At 41.7% G+C, this 19,568-nt stretch overlaps 2 protein-coding genes across 2 annotated transcripts in view; one reads left to right on the top strand and one right to left on the bottom strand.

The window, feature by feature from the left end:
- ccdc146 (coiled-coil domain containing 146) overlaps positions 1–9,789 on the top strand; it is a 64,479-nt gene extending 54,690 nt beyond the window's left edge. Inside the window, exons 19-23 of the mRNA XM_085252472.1 lie at positions 1,717–1,827; positions 1,919–2,056; positions 3,628–3,753; positions 6,106–6,228; positions 9,117–9,789. Coding sequence (XP_085108598.1) covers positions 1,717–1,827; positions 1,919–2,056; positions 3,628–3,753; positions 6,106–6,228; positions 9,117–9,314 — 696 coding nt within the window. The 3' untranslated portion in view covers positions 9,315–9,789. The remainder of the gene's footprint in view (positions 1–1,716; positions 1,828–1,918; positions 2,057–3,627; positions 3,754–6,105; positions 6,229–9,116) is intronic.
- Positions 9,790–12,120: 2,331 nt separating this feature from the next.
- The window catches only part of gsap (gamma-secretase activating protein), a 56,236-nt gene continuing 48,788 nt past the window's right edge, over positions 12,121–19,568 (bottom strand). The window contains exons 30-32 of the mRNA XM_085251983.1: positions 15,686–15,790; positions 14,300–14,396; positions 12,121–14,122 (exon numbers count right to left, since the gene is read on the bottom strand). Coding sequence (XP_085108109.1) covers positions 14,022–14,122; positions 14,300–14,396; positions 15,686–15,790 — 303 coding nt within the window. The 3' untranslated portion in view covers positions 12,121–14,021. The remainder of the gene's footprint in view (positions 14,123–14,299; positions 14,397–15,685; positions 15,791–19,568) is intronic.

Genomic DNA, 19,568 nt, shown 5'->3' with positions numbered 1-19,568 from the left:
ATCACGTTGTTCCGGACTGTCTTTCTTCGCTCACATTAGATGCAGGCGCATCAACCTACACTGCTGCATATATCCACACACAAACACACACACCTGTATACTCAGTATGGTTGAATGGACTGAAGCTGATGTTTCATAAGGCAGGTCATGTCAGGTCAGACCGCCTCTGTACTTTATTCCACGTGTTCTTTTTCTCTCTTCAACTCTTCTCTCTTTACTTCGCACTGTATAATCAATCACTTCTTCTTCTTTTATATTTGCTTCAGTGTCCCCAGGCATCTATTAATATTTCTCATGTATTTTCCTTTTTCTGTCTTCTATCAACTGATCGCAGTTTTTTTTTTTTTTCATTGTTCCTATTTTCTGCTTACATTCATTTTATGTTGCCTGTCATGGCTCCTTGATCAGCTGAGATTCATATTTTTATTTATTTATATATATATATCTTACCTTTATCTTGCTTTGGATTTATATTAACTTCACTGTTACGATACTACAGCTTTCTTAAATGCCCATTTCCATCTCTAGCCCCCGCTGAGGTTAGGTGGGCACCTGAGTTACTATTTATCTTTGTCTTCATAATCAGAACAGCCTTTTTCTCATGAAGTTGACTGACCAGTCGTAGGTTTGAGGTAACATTGTGTCTTTATGATTTTGTTTGGTTCCTGGCTTGATCCCTCTTTATGTGGAGTTTGCATGTTTTCTCTGTACCTGCGTGTGTTTCCTCCGGGTCCTCTGGACTATGGATGTAAGATGCATAAAGTGCTATGGCATTCATGTAAAATGCTTTGAGTGCTCAGTAACAAGTGCGTAATATTTTCTCCTGAATTCAGTCTGGTTTATTTGGTATTTTCCTAAACTTTCCACTGTAATTTTTAATTCTTGTTAGCCTTTTTCTCCCTACCAGACTTTATGACATTGCTGCATTTCATGGTGCATTTCCAGTCCTGCATGTTACTGGAATAGCGTTAAACCAGTGGCACTGTGTGTCCATGTGGACTAGACCAGAAAAGCAAAGCAGGCACCCATTCATTATTCTTAGACAGGTCAAAACTTTAATTAATGTTCTATATGTTAATTTTCTGTCATTCATTTAAGCACTTTGTAGGTCATGTGCACTTCTTTTTTTTTTACTCTGGCAAACCTCTAACTCCGTCTCCACTCGCTAATTGCAGCTGTTTCAGAATGAGCATTAGCTAAAGGCATTGATCGAACATGCCTGCCCTGCCCCTTCACTTAACTTTAACGCCTTGTCATCCTGTCTGCTTCTGAGCCTTTTGCCTCATCTTCTTAGTGTGTTTTTTTCCTTTTGTGTGTATCCTTGCCTCCCCTTTTATTTCTGCTGTCTTTGGGGATGTCAGAAAATAAAAACTAAATTAAAAAAACAGGCCCTTGGAGGGATGTTGTAGCTTTTTAAACTGTGGTTTCTCTTATCACAGTTTGCCACTGGCTTGTCATGTAGCAGGAAGTAGCTTCCATGTAGGCACTATGTTTAGCAAAAAAAAGCCCTTAAATCCCCAGTGCAACGAGTACCTTCCATCCATGGAGAACAAAGCACTCAGACACACACAGACTAATTCTAGATCCTTACTTTGTATTTTCCAGTTATTTACCTTTGGAAATTACTAGATACAAGTGACAATAGCTTATTGACTTCTGCCACAGTCAATTTGTTGTCTGTTTTCGTCTGTAATTCTCTTATTTTCTGTCTCTCAGCTGTCAGAAGCCAGGGACAAGACACTTGAGGGTGTGAAGCGAAAAGTTGATTACAAAGAGCTAAAGGGCAAAGACCTATCAACGGCAGAACTGGCCAAGAAAATTGAACAGGTACGCGACACTTTTAAAACACTACTTTGTTGCAAACGTTTTCAAAGGGAATACAAAAAAGGTGTGTCTCCGCTCTGTCTCTGCACTGTAGCTTGAGGTGAATCTAGCTGAGCGCGAGAGGCAGTTGCTGGAAAAAGAACTCCTGGTGGACCAGGTGACCCGGCTCTCAAAGCCACTCAGCGAGCAAGCTGACAACTGCCAAGAGGACAGACTCTCACTGGCAAAGAAGGTAGACTCTTGTATATACATAGAGAAGAAGCTCTGCTCATATAGACACACATAGGGTGATACAGAGACAAACACACACACTCCCACACAATACAATATACTCTCAGATACAGAGAAACATATTATTCACCCGTTATCTGCAGCGTGGTCTTTTATCTCTCTCTTTGTCTCCCTCACAAACACACTGACGCATTGTTTGAGGAGCATGTGCAGCCCATGTGAGGAGCGTGCAGAGTGAGCATTTGGGAGTTCACTGAGCATTACAGTTTCTTTACACTCCCACTTGCTCTTCTTTTCCTCTTCGGCTATAAATACCCTCATCAAAAGCTAGTGGAACAAGCTTCATAGCCCATAATCATTTGTAGAAATAAGTCCCAGTAGCACTGAAGGGAATTTAATTTGAAATGAAGAAAATCTTGAGCTCAAATGTCCTCACACGGTAGACAGGCAACTACTCTAGTTGCAGTTTACATCCTTGCTTGAAGACCTTAAGGGGATCTATTAGGCGGAGCACAGAGATTAGTGTCATTCATTCAGCATTCATCCAAATGTGAAATAAGGTCAACGGTCCTGGGTGGTTTTGCAGAACATCATAGTGTCACATTGTAGTTAACCTAAAAGACCATCTCTTCATCATTTGTCATCTCCTCAGACAGTGCTGTTAAATTTTGTTGAAACCAGTCTATTAATTCTTAAGTGAAGGACACGTGATATTTGACCACCAACTTCTCATCAGTTCATCCTCGAGTCAAACTAACTAGATTTAATGAAATTCCCTCCAGGTGTACTGGGATGTTGCGTTCCCAAGAACGTGAGAGTAAAATTCCTTTGCTAAGTAAACGTTAACATGAGAAAATCTTGGGGTGTCATGTATAACTGTATGGCATGCAAGGCAGGACCCAAACGCAGGACTTTGAGTAGCTCCTTTGCTGTGACTACTTAAACATAAGAGCACTAAAAAAGGAAAACTCAGAAACAAGAAACTAGGAACAAAAAACTAGAAATAAACAACTAGACATTTACCACTAAGAGTTAACAAGGGAAATGAGGGAAACATGGAAACACACAGCAAACGGGGACGGCATGGCAATGATCAGAGCAAAACCACTGAAGCAAGGAGCACAAGAGTCCAAAACAAAGACCTAGCAGTTCAGAAGGCAGAAGGTGTGCCCTGCAGCAGAGATGGCCCATTACAGGCCCGCTACCTGGCCAATAGCGCAGACGAAGGAGCTCTGCAGGATGACCTTGTGGTCCAGAAACTTAGAAACACTGGGTCACAGACCCAGTACGATGACATGGGGATTTCTAATTGGTGATGTTTGAAAGTTAAAGAGGAAATTCATGAGGTCTCAGTGACCCTGTTGTTTGATCAACAATGAAAATCAGTTTTAGTTTAAACTGGTTTACTTGGATCTCTGAGAATAGGACAAATGATCTGAAAACATTATCCCAGAGGCAGGACACAGTACACTAGACCTGTACACTACATTACACTCTCTGATTAGCTTGACACTGAACATTTATGAAGAATGATCTACTCTGTGCCTCTGTCTATGTGTTCTCTGCTTCCAGCTGAATGAGCTCCGAACTAACATAATCAACACCAACCACCGTATGATGGCCATTTCTGCAGAACTTTCCATGAAGCAAGCTGCTGCTTTATCTCTACAACAACAGATCAAAGAGAAGGAGCTACAGGTCAGGGGGGGACACATGTAGCCACAACAAAGGGATCCAGAAATCTACACCGAGCTCTTGGATGCGCAACTCCACAGTTGCACATCCAACTGGTTTTCCCATTATTTTTATTTCTACTCACTGATCACGATCGAAGGGAGCACTGGCTCATCGTATCCAGTCTCAAAACAACTCAAGATTTCATAACTAGACCTTACTCATGGGTGACAATGTCCATCTTTTATTAGGAATCTGTGGAATCAACATCTAGCAGTTCAATATTTACAGAATTTATGTATGCTTTAAACTATGGCTTTATAGTATGTTGGTTTATATAATTGCTTGGCTAACAAAAGGTTGACGGTTCAATTCCAACTAAACATTACAAATTTTGGGAGGTATATTATTGCAGGTGCCTGGTTTGAAACTGCCAAATCAAATCAACTGAATCAGACAGAACATAAAAGTTTATTGTCTATAGCCTTATCTTGCCTATGTCCTTAGAATAACCTTACGTCTTTGTAACTGAACCTCATAGATGACCAGGTTGCTCTTCTGAAAAGAATCTATGAGAAAAATATTTAGCAGGAAGAAAATGCCTGAATAGATGGACGTATTTACACATTTGAAATGTGTAAATACACCTGGTGAGCCACTTTAATTATTATTTCATTCCCTTTCAGCAATTATTCATATTTTAGACCAAAGAAGGAGGTTTTCAATCAGGCTAACTGCAAGCTAAGTACTAACAAGTAGCAGCTAGCATTACAGTGTATTCTGTAACTATAGCAACCAAAGAGGCTTATTACATTCATTTTTACACTTCCATTAAGGGTAAGTAATGTGTATGTAGTGGCTCTGACTAACAGTAGCTTGATTATTGGTTTATTTATGAACTGCTGCTGTTGGTCATAATTTGGCTAAATCAGTCTCTACATGTTCACCAGGTAGAGGTTAGTGTGAGTTCAACAAATGTAGAACAAAAAGCTAAAAAAGTGAGAATACTACAGAAAGCATACTCTTTTTTTATAGTAAATATTTGATCACATTATACATAAGGTTGCTGCGATAGCCATCAGGACATTGTGGACTGCTACTTTGAAACCTCAACTTGACCATTTGATCATCAACATCTTGTCTACTCTAATGTATCTATTTTAGTAAAAATGGTAGCGCGGTTTACAAAATGAGCAACATGTCGTATAAAATAGGAATTGAAATTTGAAACGGAGTCCATAAATTATTTAAGAAAGTGTTTATTGAGGTCTTACTAATGAGTGAAGACAGTGTGTACTGAAGATGGAAGGACTCCTTCGAGGAGCTCCTAATTGAGGAAAATGTGAGAGAACGGACAAATTGGAGGAAAGTTTGTGAATCAGGAAATGCAGAGGATTAGTAAGGATGAAATAAGGGCAGCTATGAAGAGGATGAAGAGTCCTGATAACCTACCTGTGGAGGTGAGGAGTGGACTTTCTGCCCAGATTGTTCAACACGATCCTGGAGCGTGAGAGGATGCCTGGGGATGTGTACTGGTACCGCTTTTCAAGAACAAGGGTGATGTGCAGAGGCGTAGTAACTAAAGAGTGTAGTCACTAATGAGCTGCCAGGCAGAAGGAGGACGACTGCAGAGACGATTCATGGGTGTAGTGAAGGAGGACACGCAGAGGGTGGGTGTGACAGAGAAGAATGCTAGAGATAGGGTGAGATATATAGAGATGATCTACCGTGTGACCGCTAAAGGAAGCAGCCGAAGTCGGAAGCCATTTACTGAGATCATAGATCGCTTCAGGGTCATTTTCTTACAAATTTCATGAGAACTGGACTTTTTTTTTTGGGGGGGGGGGGGGGACTACAAGAGTCACTCCCTGCTGGCAATTAGAATGCAAGTTTAAGGCACTTCTTCACAGGCTTTACTTTTCATACATGCTTTAGTGACTCAGCAATCAGTCCATTATCATAATTAGTATAATTGTTGAGCTTAAGTATGAAAATAATGAGGCACCATCGCGTTATTCAACCAAGAAATGCTGAAAATCAGAAACTGGTCTCAACAGAAACCCCACTGCTGTGTTTCTCAGTAAAAAATAAATAAATAAACAGGTAAAAATGACTGGATTTCCCTCATGCCTTCTATATATTTCAGGAGATTTGTGTTAATAACCTGAAGAATCCCTGCAGTTGTCTGCCTGCAGTGCACCGCAGACACAGCTAGAAGCAGAAAATGCCAAGGCTTAATTTTGCCTGGATTCTGACACTAATACAACCATCTGTTTTTGGGTGCAGCTTAAATTGAATCAGGCCAGGAGAGTGCAGAGTGGACAAAGTGAAAGGAATACAAAGTGAATGTTCCTTCCATTTGTCCTGTGTTTCCAGATGGACAAGAGCCAGCGGCGGCTGGAGCAGGGCCTGTCACCATACCCTGAGAAAGAGGAGGAGTGGAGGAAGATGCTCCAGGACAAGAAGAGGAGACAGAGGGACAAAGAGGAGAAAGAGAGGGTAAAGAAACACACAAGACTCACAAAGATCACTGGTCAGAAATTGATTAGAGCACTGAGGGACAAGAAAAGAAGATAGAGTGGCAAAGAGAAGAGTGCAGCAGGGACACATTGCAGGGGCAGGAGTCGATTAAGACTCTCCAGAGCAAAAAGGCTGTGAGTGAAAGCGTGAGCGAGAGCTACCCACGCACAGACTCGAACTAGAATCTGCAAAAAAACAAGAAATGACAGGCTGAACGGGCGACAAACAAAACTAGCGGCTGTCTACACAAAGAAGGAGCACATACACAGATCAGCTCTGTCTGAAACCAGTCCAGCTGCCTGCAGCCATTTGTTTTCTCCCCTTTTTATTATAGCTACTGATCAAAAAGGACACCACAGTAAATTGCAAGCACATAGCCAAAACAAGTAACAGCAAGGAACCTGCAGATGTGGAAATATTAGTGTATCTGAAGAATTTTGGAGGGGTGTCATTGTTAGTTTTGCATTTTAAACTTCTTAAAATGTCTGCAGATATTTCTTCTTGTTTATTTTGTGGCAGTTTCTGATATGTTTTTCGCGGTCAGAGCCATTATTTCTCGCTTTGCGTGCCCTCCTCAGATCACACGCCAGCGGATAAACTTTATGCATGAGAAAATCGCCATCTCTTTGAAGTGTCCGTGAGATTTAGGCACAGTTAATTTGCATGCTGTGGTGTGGTGAAAGTCAAAGAGAGGACTGGAGTGTCGTGAGGATGCGTGTTCACTTGAACTTTATTTTTTTTTTCTCTTTTTTTCTCAGCAGGAGCTCGCCATCGTTACAAATATATCCATCAGCCACAATAGGATCAAATCAATTTTGTCAGCCTCTTAACAGTTTCAGTGACTTCATCCTGGTGCTAGTTTTTAACACAGTATGCAAAAAACTTTTAAGGTCATGTGTCATTAACTCGAGCAGGAGGCTGTTGAATATTAACAGTACAGGCAAACAGCCTGGGTCTGTCCCAGGGAGTTATCTGAGGCTCACTAATAACACATTAACTCTTGTTGTTTAATCTGTACACAGACCCATATATAAAATTGAACTTTTTTGTGCTTTTTTCTGTTTAGCTAATAAGGTCACAGTAACAAGAAAACAGTAAGTAGCTGTGTGGTGATAAACAGTCACAGCATGCACCGTAAATCCTCCCCCCTCACAAAAAAAAAGCGAAATAAATCTGTCCAAGTGTCCTTGAGCGAAGCAGCAGACCCCCAAAAGCTCGTGATATGTAAAATGTAAGCAGCTTTAAAGGAAATAGCTCCAAATATATGCACAAGCATTTGCACAATTTGTTGTTTTACCAGTCTGCATTTACTCATAGAAGTACTATGGGGTGAACACAGTACTATACCTAAACTAAGCCAACTCTCATTTCTTTATGTTTTGTTGGGAAAATGGGAAAAAGGTGCAGCGATTTATTAAAAAGTGTCTGAACCCTCTTAGGCAGCTTGCTTGTCTTTTCTTTAAGTAGTCTTCAGGAATAGTTCTCCAGGCTTCTTGAAGGACATTCGGGGCTATGTTTAGGTAATGAGGTAATGTTGATGTCCGGGCTCTGCGGATGCCAATGCATGACTGATAGTGTTTTTATGTAGGTATGTATCCAGTGTGTTTCCAATCATTTTCAAAATGGAAAAATGAAACTAGCTAATCAGATGCTCTCCAGATCATATTGCATGGTGAATCACAGTATGACTGTACTGATCTGCTTTCACCTGATTTCACCAAGACTCCCAACGCCACTGGCTGAAATGCAGCCCCAAACCATAACAGAGCCTCCGCTGTGCTTTACAGATGACCTCTCTCCTGCCCTTCTCCAAACACACTGGGGATTTAAACAGGTTTTGGCATAACTTTGAAAGTGTGGAGAACTGTTACTTAAGACTGCTTTAAAAAGAAAAAGTTACAAGAAAAAATGCAAAGAAATGATGATTGGCTCAAGACTGTGGAAGAAAAAATGCTGCTTTGATAAGGGTGTTTGATAAGAAGTAAGGGTGGCATATTTTTATAGGAAGGTAGGTAAACTGGTCTAAATTCCTCACTGCTCTCCACACATCAGTGCTCCAAGATGCAGCTATTCCTTTTTCTTTTTATTATACCTACTGTTATAAATATGATTAAAGGAGAGGTAAAGAAAGTTGTTAATAGCTTGTATATCAAAGTGACTTCCCCTAAATCCATGGTTTGGTTCACACACTGTGTGCCAGGGTGCACAGATTGCCTCATGTCAGCTGTAGTATCTGATTTAAGATGAAATTGAGCAAACCAAAATGACTGTACTTTAGTCAGCACGACCACCTTTATACTCAAACAGGCAGGCCTTGCTTTGTTCTTTTCAGTTACACAACATTCCTTTTGGTTTTCATCATTTGAGGAAAAGTTCACAGGAACGTGCACTCAGTGATCCAGCGGAGGCTGTCAACCTCATTAATAACCAGAAATGTGGATCGTTTTTTTCTTGATATTTTTTTTGTTTAAAAAATTGAATAAATCATAATATAATGAGTAAAATTTAAAAAAAAATGTAATAATTGCAAGTGCTGCTGTTCTCAGGATTTAATCCAAAATATGAAATTCTGCACACGTCGTGTTTGTTTTCAATCACTGGAGGTATAATATGAAGAAAAACAGGAGGAAAAAAACACAAATTAAACTTTTAATCAGCTTTTTTGTCCCAAGCTCATGCACTCGACTGTTCATCTTTGCTTTTGCATTCATGCTGAGATATTAAAAAAAAATGCAGAACTGATTATTCCATTTACTTGATTAAAATTCAGGATAATCTGAAATTGAAGTATTTACTCCAAGGTCAAGCAATCTTACATCAAATATTAAAACTGCTTCTGGTACATTCTTGCGTGTGTGTGTGTGCAGCTTGCTGAGAAGGAGTGGAGGCAGTTACCTAATGGCGAGTACACCACAGCCGAAGCACGTCCCAACGCGTACATCCCGCTGAACGCTCAGCTGCCTCTGCCCAAACCCTACGGAGCCCAGGCCCCCTTCAAACCCTCCCAACCAGGGACCAACATGAGACACTTTCGCAAACCTGAGCTCAAATCCATAGAAATATAGAAGACATGTCTGTGGACAAGGACGACATATTGAACCATATGACTGTTCTGTTTTTATTGGCGTACTTCAGGCACACACACACTAAAGGAACATGTGTTTCATTGATTTGTGTTATTTATTTCCACACTCCTTCTTCCTGCTCTCACTAACATGTGCATGTCTGTGTGCTGGCTGCTCTGAGCTTGTTCTTGTGGCCTGCATCTGGTTGTAATTTTGGTTCCCTTACTGGCATTTGATTGTTTACAGTAAAGCTAAAAAGTAAAAGAGAGTGGAAGAGAGGACAAGGAGACTCAGTAATGTATTTCTGTATTCTTTTCTCCACCTAGCAAAAGCATCATCACACTTTTACCACCTTTCTCTAGAAGATAAATTCATTTCTCAGGGCCACTGGAATATTTCTACGTATTCTTCACTCTTGTTGTTTCATCCCTCATGCTTGTAATCTCCGAATAAATTGCAATGGGTTTAAGCTCTATGCAAGGCTGGGAGTGTCTCCTTTAATGCCTGAAATGATAAATGTAAATACGGTGAGGAAGCTCAAACACTGAAAGAGCATAGAGAATGACAAAGAGAGGGGAGAATTTAAATGAAGGGGGAAGGCAGCAGAGGAGAGTCAAAGGGATAAGAGAGGGGGATCTAAATTGGGTGTAGAGTTCAGAGTTGGTGACTAGTGATCGAAAACATAGTCAACTGCCTTTGAAACTAAAAAGTTACCAGAAGCTTTTTTCGATCTTTGAGATTAAAGCAGTTCTGGTATTAGCTTGTTTTGCAGATTCTAAGCATGTGACTGCCCTGAAAGGGTCTAAATTGGTTGCGGGTGCCAGACGGATGGTCTGAGTATTTCAGAAACTGCTGATCTTCTGGGATTTACCCACACAAGCCATCTCCAGGGTTTACAGACAGTTGTCCAAAAATGGGCAAAATGCCTTGTTGATGCTGGAGGTCAGAGTAAAAATGGACAGATTGGTGTGCAGAAGAGCATCTTGTAGCAGCAGAAGACCGCACTGGGCGCCACTCCTGTCAGCTAAGAAGAGCTACTCATGGGCTCACCAAAATTGTAAATAAAAGGCTGTTAAAAAAATAGGACACTTGGGATCCTTAGAACAAACTGAGCACTGTTTATTTGCCTCAGCCTACCTGAGTACCACTGCTGGAACGCTTCTTCCAGTTGCTCTCTTTAGGGGTCAGCAAAGAGGATCGTCTACATCAGCGATCCCCAACCTTTTTTGTGCCACGGACCGGTTTATGTTCAACAATGTTTTTACGGACCGGCCTTTAAGGTGTCATGGATAAATACAACAAAATAAAACCAGTAACAGAAGCAAAAAAAGAAGATTTATTCATAACACATGGGAAAAGACCCAGGGAAACCAAGTTAACGAAAAACAATTTAAAAAAATAACGATAAAAACCCTGAAAACCATAAATTTCACACCCGAGCCTCAACTCTCGCCGCCCAGTACCAGATGACTCATGGACCAGTCCATGGCCCGGGGGCTGGGGACTGCTGATCTCCCTAGCATCCTCCTGTGTCACACCAACCCTCCGCATGCCCTCCTTCACGACGTCCCATGAATTTTTTTCCTCCTGCCTGGAAGCTCTATCTTCAACATACTTTGCCCAATATATCTACTCTCCCCTCCAAATCATCTCAACCTTGCCTTTCTGGCTTTGTCCTCAAAGCGTTCAATATGAGCTGTCCTTCTGATGCACTCATTTCTAATCTTGTCCACTGTGGTCACTACCTGTAAAAATCTTAGCATCTTCTTACACCTCCAGCTTGTCAGCACCACCCTCTCAAAACTATACATTACAGCAGGTCTCACAACCATCTTGCAGACCTTCCCTTTCGCTTCATCTCCTGTCCTGCTGTCACACCTTTTTCCACCCATTCCCCCTGCCTGCACTCTCTTCTTCAGCTCTCTTTTGGATTCTCCGTTGCTTTTGATGTTTGACACCAGGTATTTCAACTTCCCTGCTTTCACTACTTCTCCTCCTCAAATCTTCACTGTTACACCAGTGTCCCTCTCAGTCACACACGTACTGTATACAGACTTTCATTCCTCATCTCTCCAGTTCATGCCTCCACCTGTCCAGTGTCTTTTCCACCTGTTCCCTACTGTCAGTATAAAAGCTTAAAAAAATGCTAAACAAGTGGTTTTGAGGAACTTGAACTCATTTGACAGGAAATGAATGGCATAAACCAGCTTTGCGCAACACTCTGCGTGAGTCAACTTCCGAAGGAGGTGACCTGCTGGTGTGATGTGTGTGTGATCATCCATCGCACGCTGACGCTGAGGGCTGTCAGATTAACTTAGCCCCAAACTGTTAGCTGACTACATAACACTGACTGCATAACAGAGTGCGATAGGGGCAATCAGGTGAGGAGTGATCACATTTAAAAGAGGAAATGCCCACAGGAGAAAGGACTGAAGGTGAAGCAGCAAAAGTGATGAAGCTGAAAGCTGCTAATAAAACATTGTGGGTTATGTAACGAAAAAGGGGGGGAAAAAGCTTGATGGGTGTGTTCCTGATTAAATGTGAGTCAGCGCGTGTGATGACTGACGCTGAGATTATTTCCTGACTTTACTGGAGGTCTGCTGAGCCTGTCCAAAACACTCAGATATTCTCGAGAATCAGAGCTCACTTCCACAGAGCCTTTCACGCTACAAATTATGTCACTGAAAGCAGACGTCTTTTCCTAATTTATCCCCGCGCTCCAAAAGTGCTAAGTTCATCCTGTCATCAAAATTCATTGGGAAGCAGTGCGCAGATCGCCTACCTCAAAGCTTGTGTCTCTGCCATGTTCTTTAAAAGTGAGGCAAAAAAAGACACCATTTAAAAAAGACAAAACATTTATTTACATTTCGGTGTAAACATGAGCGATTGAGAGATCCCTTTTTCCAGAGCACTGGTTTTGCAATCAAAGCACAACATGTAAATAATCTGTGGAATTCAGTGCTGGATGATGCGCAGGGTGCAAACATCCAGGCACTGAAAGGATTAGGAACATTTACAGCACGATTTTTCAAAGCACACGTCTGAACATGTGTGTGGAGGCAGACTCTTACTGCCTGTTATGGAGTGATTTTGTGTAAAGGTGCCTATGTTCTCTTTATTTTGGTTTGGTAACAGGAGCTATTAAGTGTTACAAACAATGAACATATAGATATGTAGTTGTGGTGTCAGAGAGACAAATCATTCTGCATAAATCAGCATTAAAGGGGACCTATTATGCTAATTTCCAGCCTCATATTTTATATTATATTCTTGAATTTGGGATGAGTCACAGTTCTGAACAATAATAATTCCTTATAGTGGCCCTTTAAGAAGCTCTTTCGATTGGCTGCTCCATGTACACAAAAGGTTTGAACAGCAGATGGTTGGGGCTAAACCTATGTTCGCAAACTACTCTGATGGCTGAGTTCTAGTGATCTTTAATAATGTATACTTTGTTGATCCCCGTGGGGAAATTCCTTTCTGCATTTAACCCATTCGCTCAGTGAAGCAATGGGCAGCCATTGGGCGCCCGGGGAGCAGTCTGTAGGGACGGTAACTTGCTCAGGGGCCACCACTCTACCTACTGAGCTGTCCCTGCCCCACAGGGCAGAAAGCGGGAAGTCCTGGTGTGGGGCCAGAGGCTCTCATAAAGGGGATCAGTGGGGGCCCAGTCTCTTTGAAGTGATTGGGCTGTGCATGGTAATAGTGGAGCTTACATGATGGTGACAGCAGAGGGCGCTTCCCATAGGGAGGATACTGAATGATGCTTGAAGGAGAACTGCATTTATACAAAGAATAGCCAATCACAGTGCTTAAAAAGTTCTGTTAATTTTCTTTTGTAAGTTGTATTTGAAATTCTGAATTTGAACTTGGAAACTGTCTGAGCTTTTGGCGCTTACAGAGAACTTGCACATATGCTGACTTAATCATTCGAAACTCCAGCCATGTTTGATGTGAGCATCCACCACTGTAACAGCACATGCATGACAGACAATAAGGGAAAGCATAATAGGTCCACTTTAAAACCAGAGCAACTGACCACATCAAACCACAACCATCAAAGCTTTTGTCAGCATATAATCAAGTTGATGGGGTGCAGCAGCATTACAGGAAGCCCGGCAAGTTAAACAAGTGATTTATAATTACCATTCACAGCATTTGACATCAATGTTCATAAATTCTATGAAAGCAAGAAGAGAAGCTGAGGAGACGATGCAAATAACTGCCTGCAGTTTTCGATTTCAAAAAAAAAAAAGTTTCCCAAAGTTTAATTAAACCGTAAGTGAAGGTGTGCCCATGTTGGTTACTGTATTCTAATTTCTGCTGTTGCCAACAATTTGTTTGGTTTGCGTAAAGCTGCAGCTGTTCCTCGCACATCGCAACCCATCTCAGCTCTTTCCTGAAAAGCAGGTGGGAAAACTGGGGTGATGACTCTGCCTCCTATTCTGAGCATCTCCATCCATCTACCCCTCCGTCCCACCCTAATTCATCATCGCACAGTGAGAACTTGTTTATGTCTACGCCTCTGCCTTTCAATCCCGCCGCTCATTTTTCATCTCTCGCCCTCCCTCCTTCCATCATCCATCCATCCGTTACTTGTCCTCGAGGCCCCTTCGATGATGACTGGTCTCTCAAACACATTTTCCTCCCCATCTCTTTCCCTCTCAATCCATCCGCCCCGCGTCCCTCTCCACCTCTGCGCGTTTATCATTTTCTCTCAAAGCCCAGCAGAATTAGCGTCTGTTTCAGAGCCGTCTCCTCCACAAACCTGGCGTCCACGTTCTCCTGCTCCTCGAAGGGGTTCGGACCTGCTCGGAGTCAGAAAGAGACAGATTCTTATAGAAAACAGAACAGCAGACTTTGTGGTACAGAGTTGCTTTCTGGCCAGGCATGCACGCACACATGCACACACATTCTGTCTTAATCCTCGAAAGGCCTCTATCTAAACACAAAAGCGCGCACACATACACACACACACACAATACCTTCTTCCTCTATATCAGAGAGTATTTTTGCCAGGTAGGTAAGAGGCACAAACTCAGGTCTGAAGCCAGGCTTGTCTGTGCCCATGAATGCAAGTCCCTAAGGAGGAAGGAAAATAAAAAGCACAACTTCAGGGTTTTTTTTATGCCTTATTTTTGAGAAAACAGTCAGACAAATCTGCAGCAAATCCAGAAACTGAGTCACCTTAGCTCTTCTCTAAGATAAACTTGGCTGCAGTTTAACTTTTAAGGCACCAACAGACTATCGCTGCACCAAATGTCACAGGCTCTCCACGCCTTCTCTGTGAGCCAATTAGCTGACTGAAACTTGGCGATAGCATCACATCCGACTAAATCAGTGGGTGACTGCTTTACCACGTTCAGTAATGATGTCTTTTTTTATGTCTGTGCAGAAACAAATAAACCAAAAAAACAACAACTTTCTGGTAGTACTTTATTTTTAAAAAATGAGAAAAAGCATATTTTTCTGTATAATTATTTGATTAATATAACCATAAATAGACTTGTGGGTCTGAAAGATAACCTATGGACGCTCTAAATGCCTGTTCAGTGAGGGTTTATAATTGAAAAGACCATGCCTTAAGCATTGAAAACATTGGGAACACTAAAAACTACTGATTAAGAACATACAGTCATGGTGAAAAGGAAGTACACCTCTCTCAGTTCTAAGGTTTTAGACAGGAGGCGGTAAAAATAACCTCAGATGACTGACAACATGGCATTGTTTATTGTTCCAGTGTTGCTTCAGTTCATGGAGGTTTATGGGCATCCATTCATGCACAGGTCCAACCACAGCATTTCAATCTGAGTGAGGCCTGATCTTTGACTGAGCAACAGCAACACTTGTAGATTTGCACTTGTGTGCTTGTGATCACTGCTCCGTTGCATGAAGCTAAAGCTTAGTCCAAACTGGACTCTAGAACACTTTGGTATACAGAGGATTCGTAGTTCAATCAGTGGCCACAAGGTACCGAGGTTCGGCAGCTGCAAAATTAGCCCAAAGCTACATAAAATTAAACAGAATTCAACTTCTCCCTACTGACCCTTAGCAAGAGTCTATATTTATGTTCAAAAACCCACAAAATTGATGGTATTTCCATAAAGTAAAGGTCAACACCACCCTGTTAGCACATTCGCTTTGAAGCATAAAACAACAGCCTTACATAGCTCCTGGGATGGTTATATATTCCCATTTTTGGAGGATTTAAAAATAATGCATTTATTATCAAAAACAAATGGTGGCACATTCCAGTGCAAACATTTCTCTCAGTTTTCTGTTATTTAAATGCCTGAATAACTTTCTAAAAATGTCTGTGAGATTAGGGTGTGTATGAGAGTTGGCATGTGTGATACACTCTTCTGTGTTACCTTATTTTTGTTGTGTTTCTCCAGCAGAGTCTTGACATAATCTCTGGAGATTGAAGCAGAACTGACAGGATGATCCCACATGTGGTAGATCCTCTTCACCATAGGCTACGCATACACACAGACACACACACGCACACACATAACCGAGTTTATATTTTAGGCATGTAGTTCATGCTGTCAAAATAAAAAATATCCCTGGAGCTTATGAACACCTGTCCCTTTCTATTTTGCCAACTGGAACACAAAACCATTATTGTGGTGTGAACTGCTAATGAGGGGTTTCAGAGAAATACGCATCTTTAATTTTTAGTGTTTTTGTCGCAATTTCAACACAACTTCTTTCCACACAACTGCACTCATTACTTAATCACAAAATAACTAAACAGGATGCTGCATTGGGCAACTTATAAACTTCATACCTGACTGGAATATATGACTGAACTTCGTATAGGGATTATTACACCTACAGAATACTGCAAACTATGAATATGAAGAAATTAGTTTTTCAGGACGGAAATAACAACAGGCTGCTAGGGTAGTCTACTACTGAGTTGAACCGCCTGTTGCCAGGACTGCGTTAGCTCTGTGTGGCTTAGATTCACCAAGGTTATGCTGCTGGGTGCAGGCATCATAGGATGGCTACACTGTGGTCATAACACCTGACTATATAAACTTTGACAATGAACTCACTCCATTAGACTCACAGCATATATTTACTGAATATATTTACAGATACATATGCAGTGGTCCCTCGCTATAATGCGGTTCACCTTTCACAGCCTCGCTGTTTCGCAGATTTTTTTATGCAATTTTGCATGCTTTTTTTTCCTTTTTTTTTTTTTCTTTTTTTTTTACAGTGCTTTGTGTTCTGCCTCGTGATTGGCTGTAGACAATTGTCAATCAATCTCGTGCCGTGTCTCCTGTACAGTACAGAATGCCTTCAGCTTGTCAAATATACATAAATATACATAAATCTTGCCATCGCTGGCATGGAACGCACGCCACTGCCCATTCCGTCACAGATTTGAGAAGGCCCGGCCGAACAAACTTGAAGCTGCCTTGAAGCTTTGGCAAACTGTCCTACCGGTAGGATAATTTTACAGTGATGTCTGACAAACCATCCTACTTTGGATGGTTTGTCAGATATAGCCGTCCTGATTGGCTATATATTAAAGCACCAACATCAGTCTCACTGACTGTTGATACAAGGCTGGATGGATCTATGTTTTCATGTTGTTTACACCAAGTCCTGATCCCACCATCCAGTCTCAAATTGTAGCCTGTTTCCTGTTTTTAAGTGAAAACAGTGGCACCCAGTGGGGTCTTCTTCTGCTGCTTCTGCTCACAAGTTCAACATCTTGTACGTTCAGAGATGCTCTTATTAGGGGTGCAACAATACACAAAATTCACGGTTCGGTTCGGTTCGATACTTTGGTGTCACGGTTCGACATTTTTTCGATACAAAAAAAATGTTCATGCCTTTTTAATTTGTCATTTATTAAATTTTCACGGCACATTCCGCACCACGTCTCTGTGCGTTCATCATTTGTTTGAAGCCAGCTCGCCTCCTGCAACTACTTTTCCGAGAATACGTGCTTCTTTTCTGGTTCGGACTCCTTCTGACATTTCTTTGGAGGTGGAGGCACATCACAGTAATTGCTTAAAGGAGCTTGCTTCTTCGACATCTTTAAGAGTTCTAAACAAATGTGTCACGGTTTGCGGGGCAAGCCGTGTGGAGTTGTAGAAAAGGACCCAAAAGGCGGCAGCTCTGGTGCAGGTGAATATTTATTTACAACGGTGGGCACAAAACAGCACTGGTGGAAAAACAAGAAACCGGAAACCTAAACTGGGTAAGCTAATAACACAAACCAGAAACGAGGATGCAGGGAGGTCCGGGGAAATACACAAGAGACGCAGGGAGACCGAGGGGAAACAACACAGACGAACCAGCAACTACCATAACAGAAGACACAACTTAAATACACCCAGAGAACACAGGGAGATTACACACAGGTGGGGAACACAGGTGACACTGATAAACATAACGAGACAGGGCAGGAGTGAACACAACATTACGCATACTGACGAGAGACTGTCAAAGTAAAACAGGAAGTACACAGAGGTTCAGACAGGAGGAGAGAGAGCACGGGGAGAACACAGACATAACAGGCTGGGGGAAACATGGAATAAACACAAAGAGAGACGAGAGCTCATAAATACACAGAGGGGCACAAGGGGGTAAGAGTCACAAAGGGAAAAACACTTAGGGAACACCACAACAGGACACCTCAGAAAACATGGCCTAAATAAGGAGCGAAAATACAAGGAACCAAGAATACTGGGCCAACATGGCCCAGGACCATGACAAAATGTCTGTCCTCCTCCTGAAAATCTTATGTATGCAAACACACGTTGAAACTTCTTATCTTGTGCCCGTTTTTTATTTTGACAGCAAATGCGCACCACTTATGTGCAGCCCTGGTTATTTCACTTGTCATATTGCAGCCACAGAAATTCTTTTGTCCATGAAACCATAAAGCTGCACTTTCTTTTTGCCTTATAGTCTGATTTGTCATAACTTTTCCGTTTTGTGGTAAGCTTTTCTTTGGCTGTATCTTCTTCACCCTGACCTGTCTTACTTGGCTCAGCAGAACTAAAATATTGTGGCGAGCTCAGACAAGGAGGAGACGGAGGTGTCGTTTGGTCTTGCTTCCCGTGAGCTAGCCAGGGAGCACAGCCGTTTATTGACATCTGCAGAAGAACACTGCCGCTAGCTAACTGCTCAGGGGTCCGTTCTTCGTACATCGCTAAGTAAGTTAGCTGGATTTGATTGTTGACGATTTTGCGTGATCCTGGATCGTTCGGTTCCCCGAAGCTCATCCGGGACTTGCTGTCATAGCAACAGATCCGTAAGCGTAAACCTGCTGGGGAGCAGGTTTACTTTATGTAAACAGGATTAGATCGCGGCCACGCAGGTATGTCCGCTTCATTTATAAGAAAGCAACAGCGATATTTTACCACTGTTTTTCCATAAATAAATATTATCAATGTAACTAAAGATAATGCAGTATTTGATTCTTTTATTGATTTCATACAGATACATACAGGTCATTTCCTAAAAAAAGGGAAATGTACTATTAATCATTCTATTTCATGTATTTGATTATTTCAGATGTCATTCATATTTTAGAGTAGTAATAGTAAATTACTTCGTGTAATCAAGATGAGAGACCACGGCTATAAAAGCGAAGGTGGATTTGGGAAGTCTGTCGCAGCCATGTCCTGTCCGTATACGCGATCCACCCATTGCGGAAGGTGCAAGATTGATAAGGAGAGTTTTCAGAATTCAGCGTATATTGCGGGATAGACAGGATCCTTTAGCTCAGCGCGACAGTGTGCTCATAGAGAGATATCGATTTTCCCATGAGGGTATTATTTACTTAACCAACTTGTTGACGAGGGGGTGCAGGACCACCACCTGTCTTTTTTTGCTCTGCCCTTTTCTTGGTTGCTGTTATAAACAAACAAACAGATTATTTCAGGGTCTCTTTTCAAGAGACTAAAAGCAATATAAGTGATAAATATTACCATTCTGTAGAATATTCTTATATTTCACTTTTACTTGTTCCCATGTTCTAGTGGGTCCTGTCGTGGCTCTAATGTGAAAGAGGATATAATGTAATATAATATGATAAATTTACCCTACCGCCTACTGGTGTTGGCCAGAGGGGCCGATGGCGCGATATGGCAGCCTGGCTTCTGTCAGTCTGCCCCAGGGCAGCTGTGGCTACAACCGTAGCTGCCTCCACCAGTGTGTGAATGTGAGAGTGAATGAATAGTGGCATTGTAAAGCGCTTTGGGTGCCTTGAAAAGCGCTATATAA

The sequence above is a fragment of the Mchenga conophoros genome, linkage group LG17, assembly GCF_057382185.1.
Source record: "Mchenga conophoros isolate Kocher_MC1m ecotype Shallow Benthic linkage group LG17, M_conophoros_male_GT1.1, whole genome shotgun sequence".
NCBI lineage: Eukaryota > Metazoa > Chordata > Actinopteri > Cichliformes > Cichlidae > Mchenga > Mchenga conophoros.
Note: the sequence above shows the minus strand (reverse complement) of the source record. Positions and strands in the feature narration are given on the sequence as shown.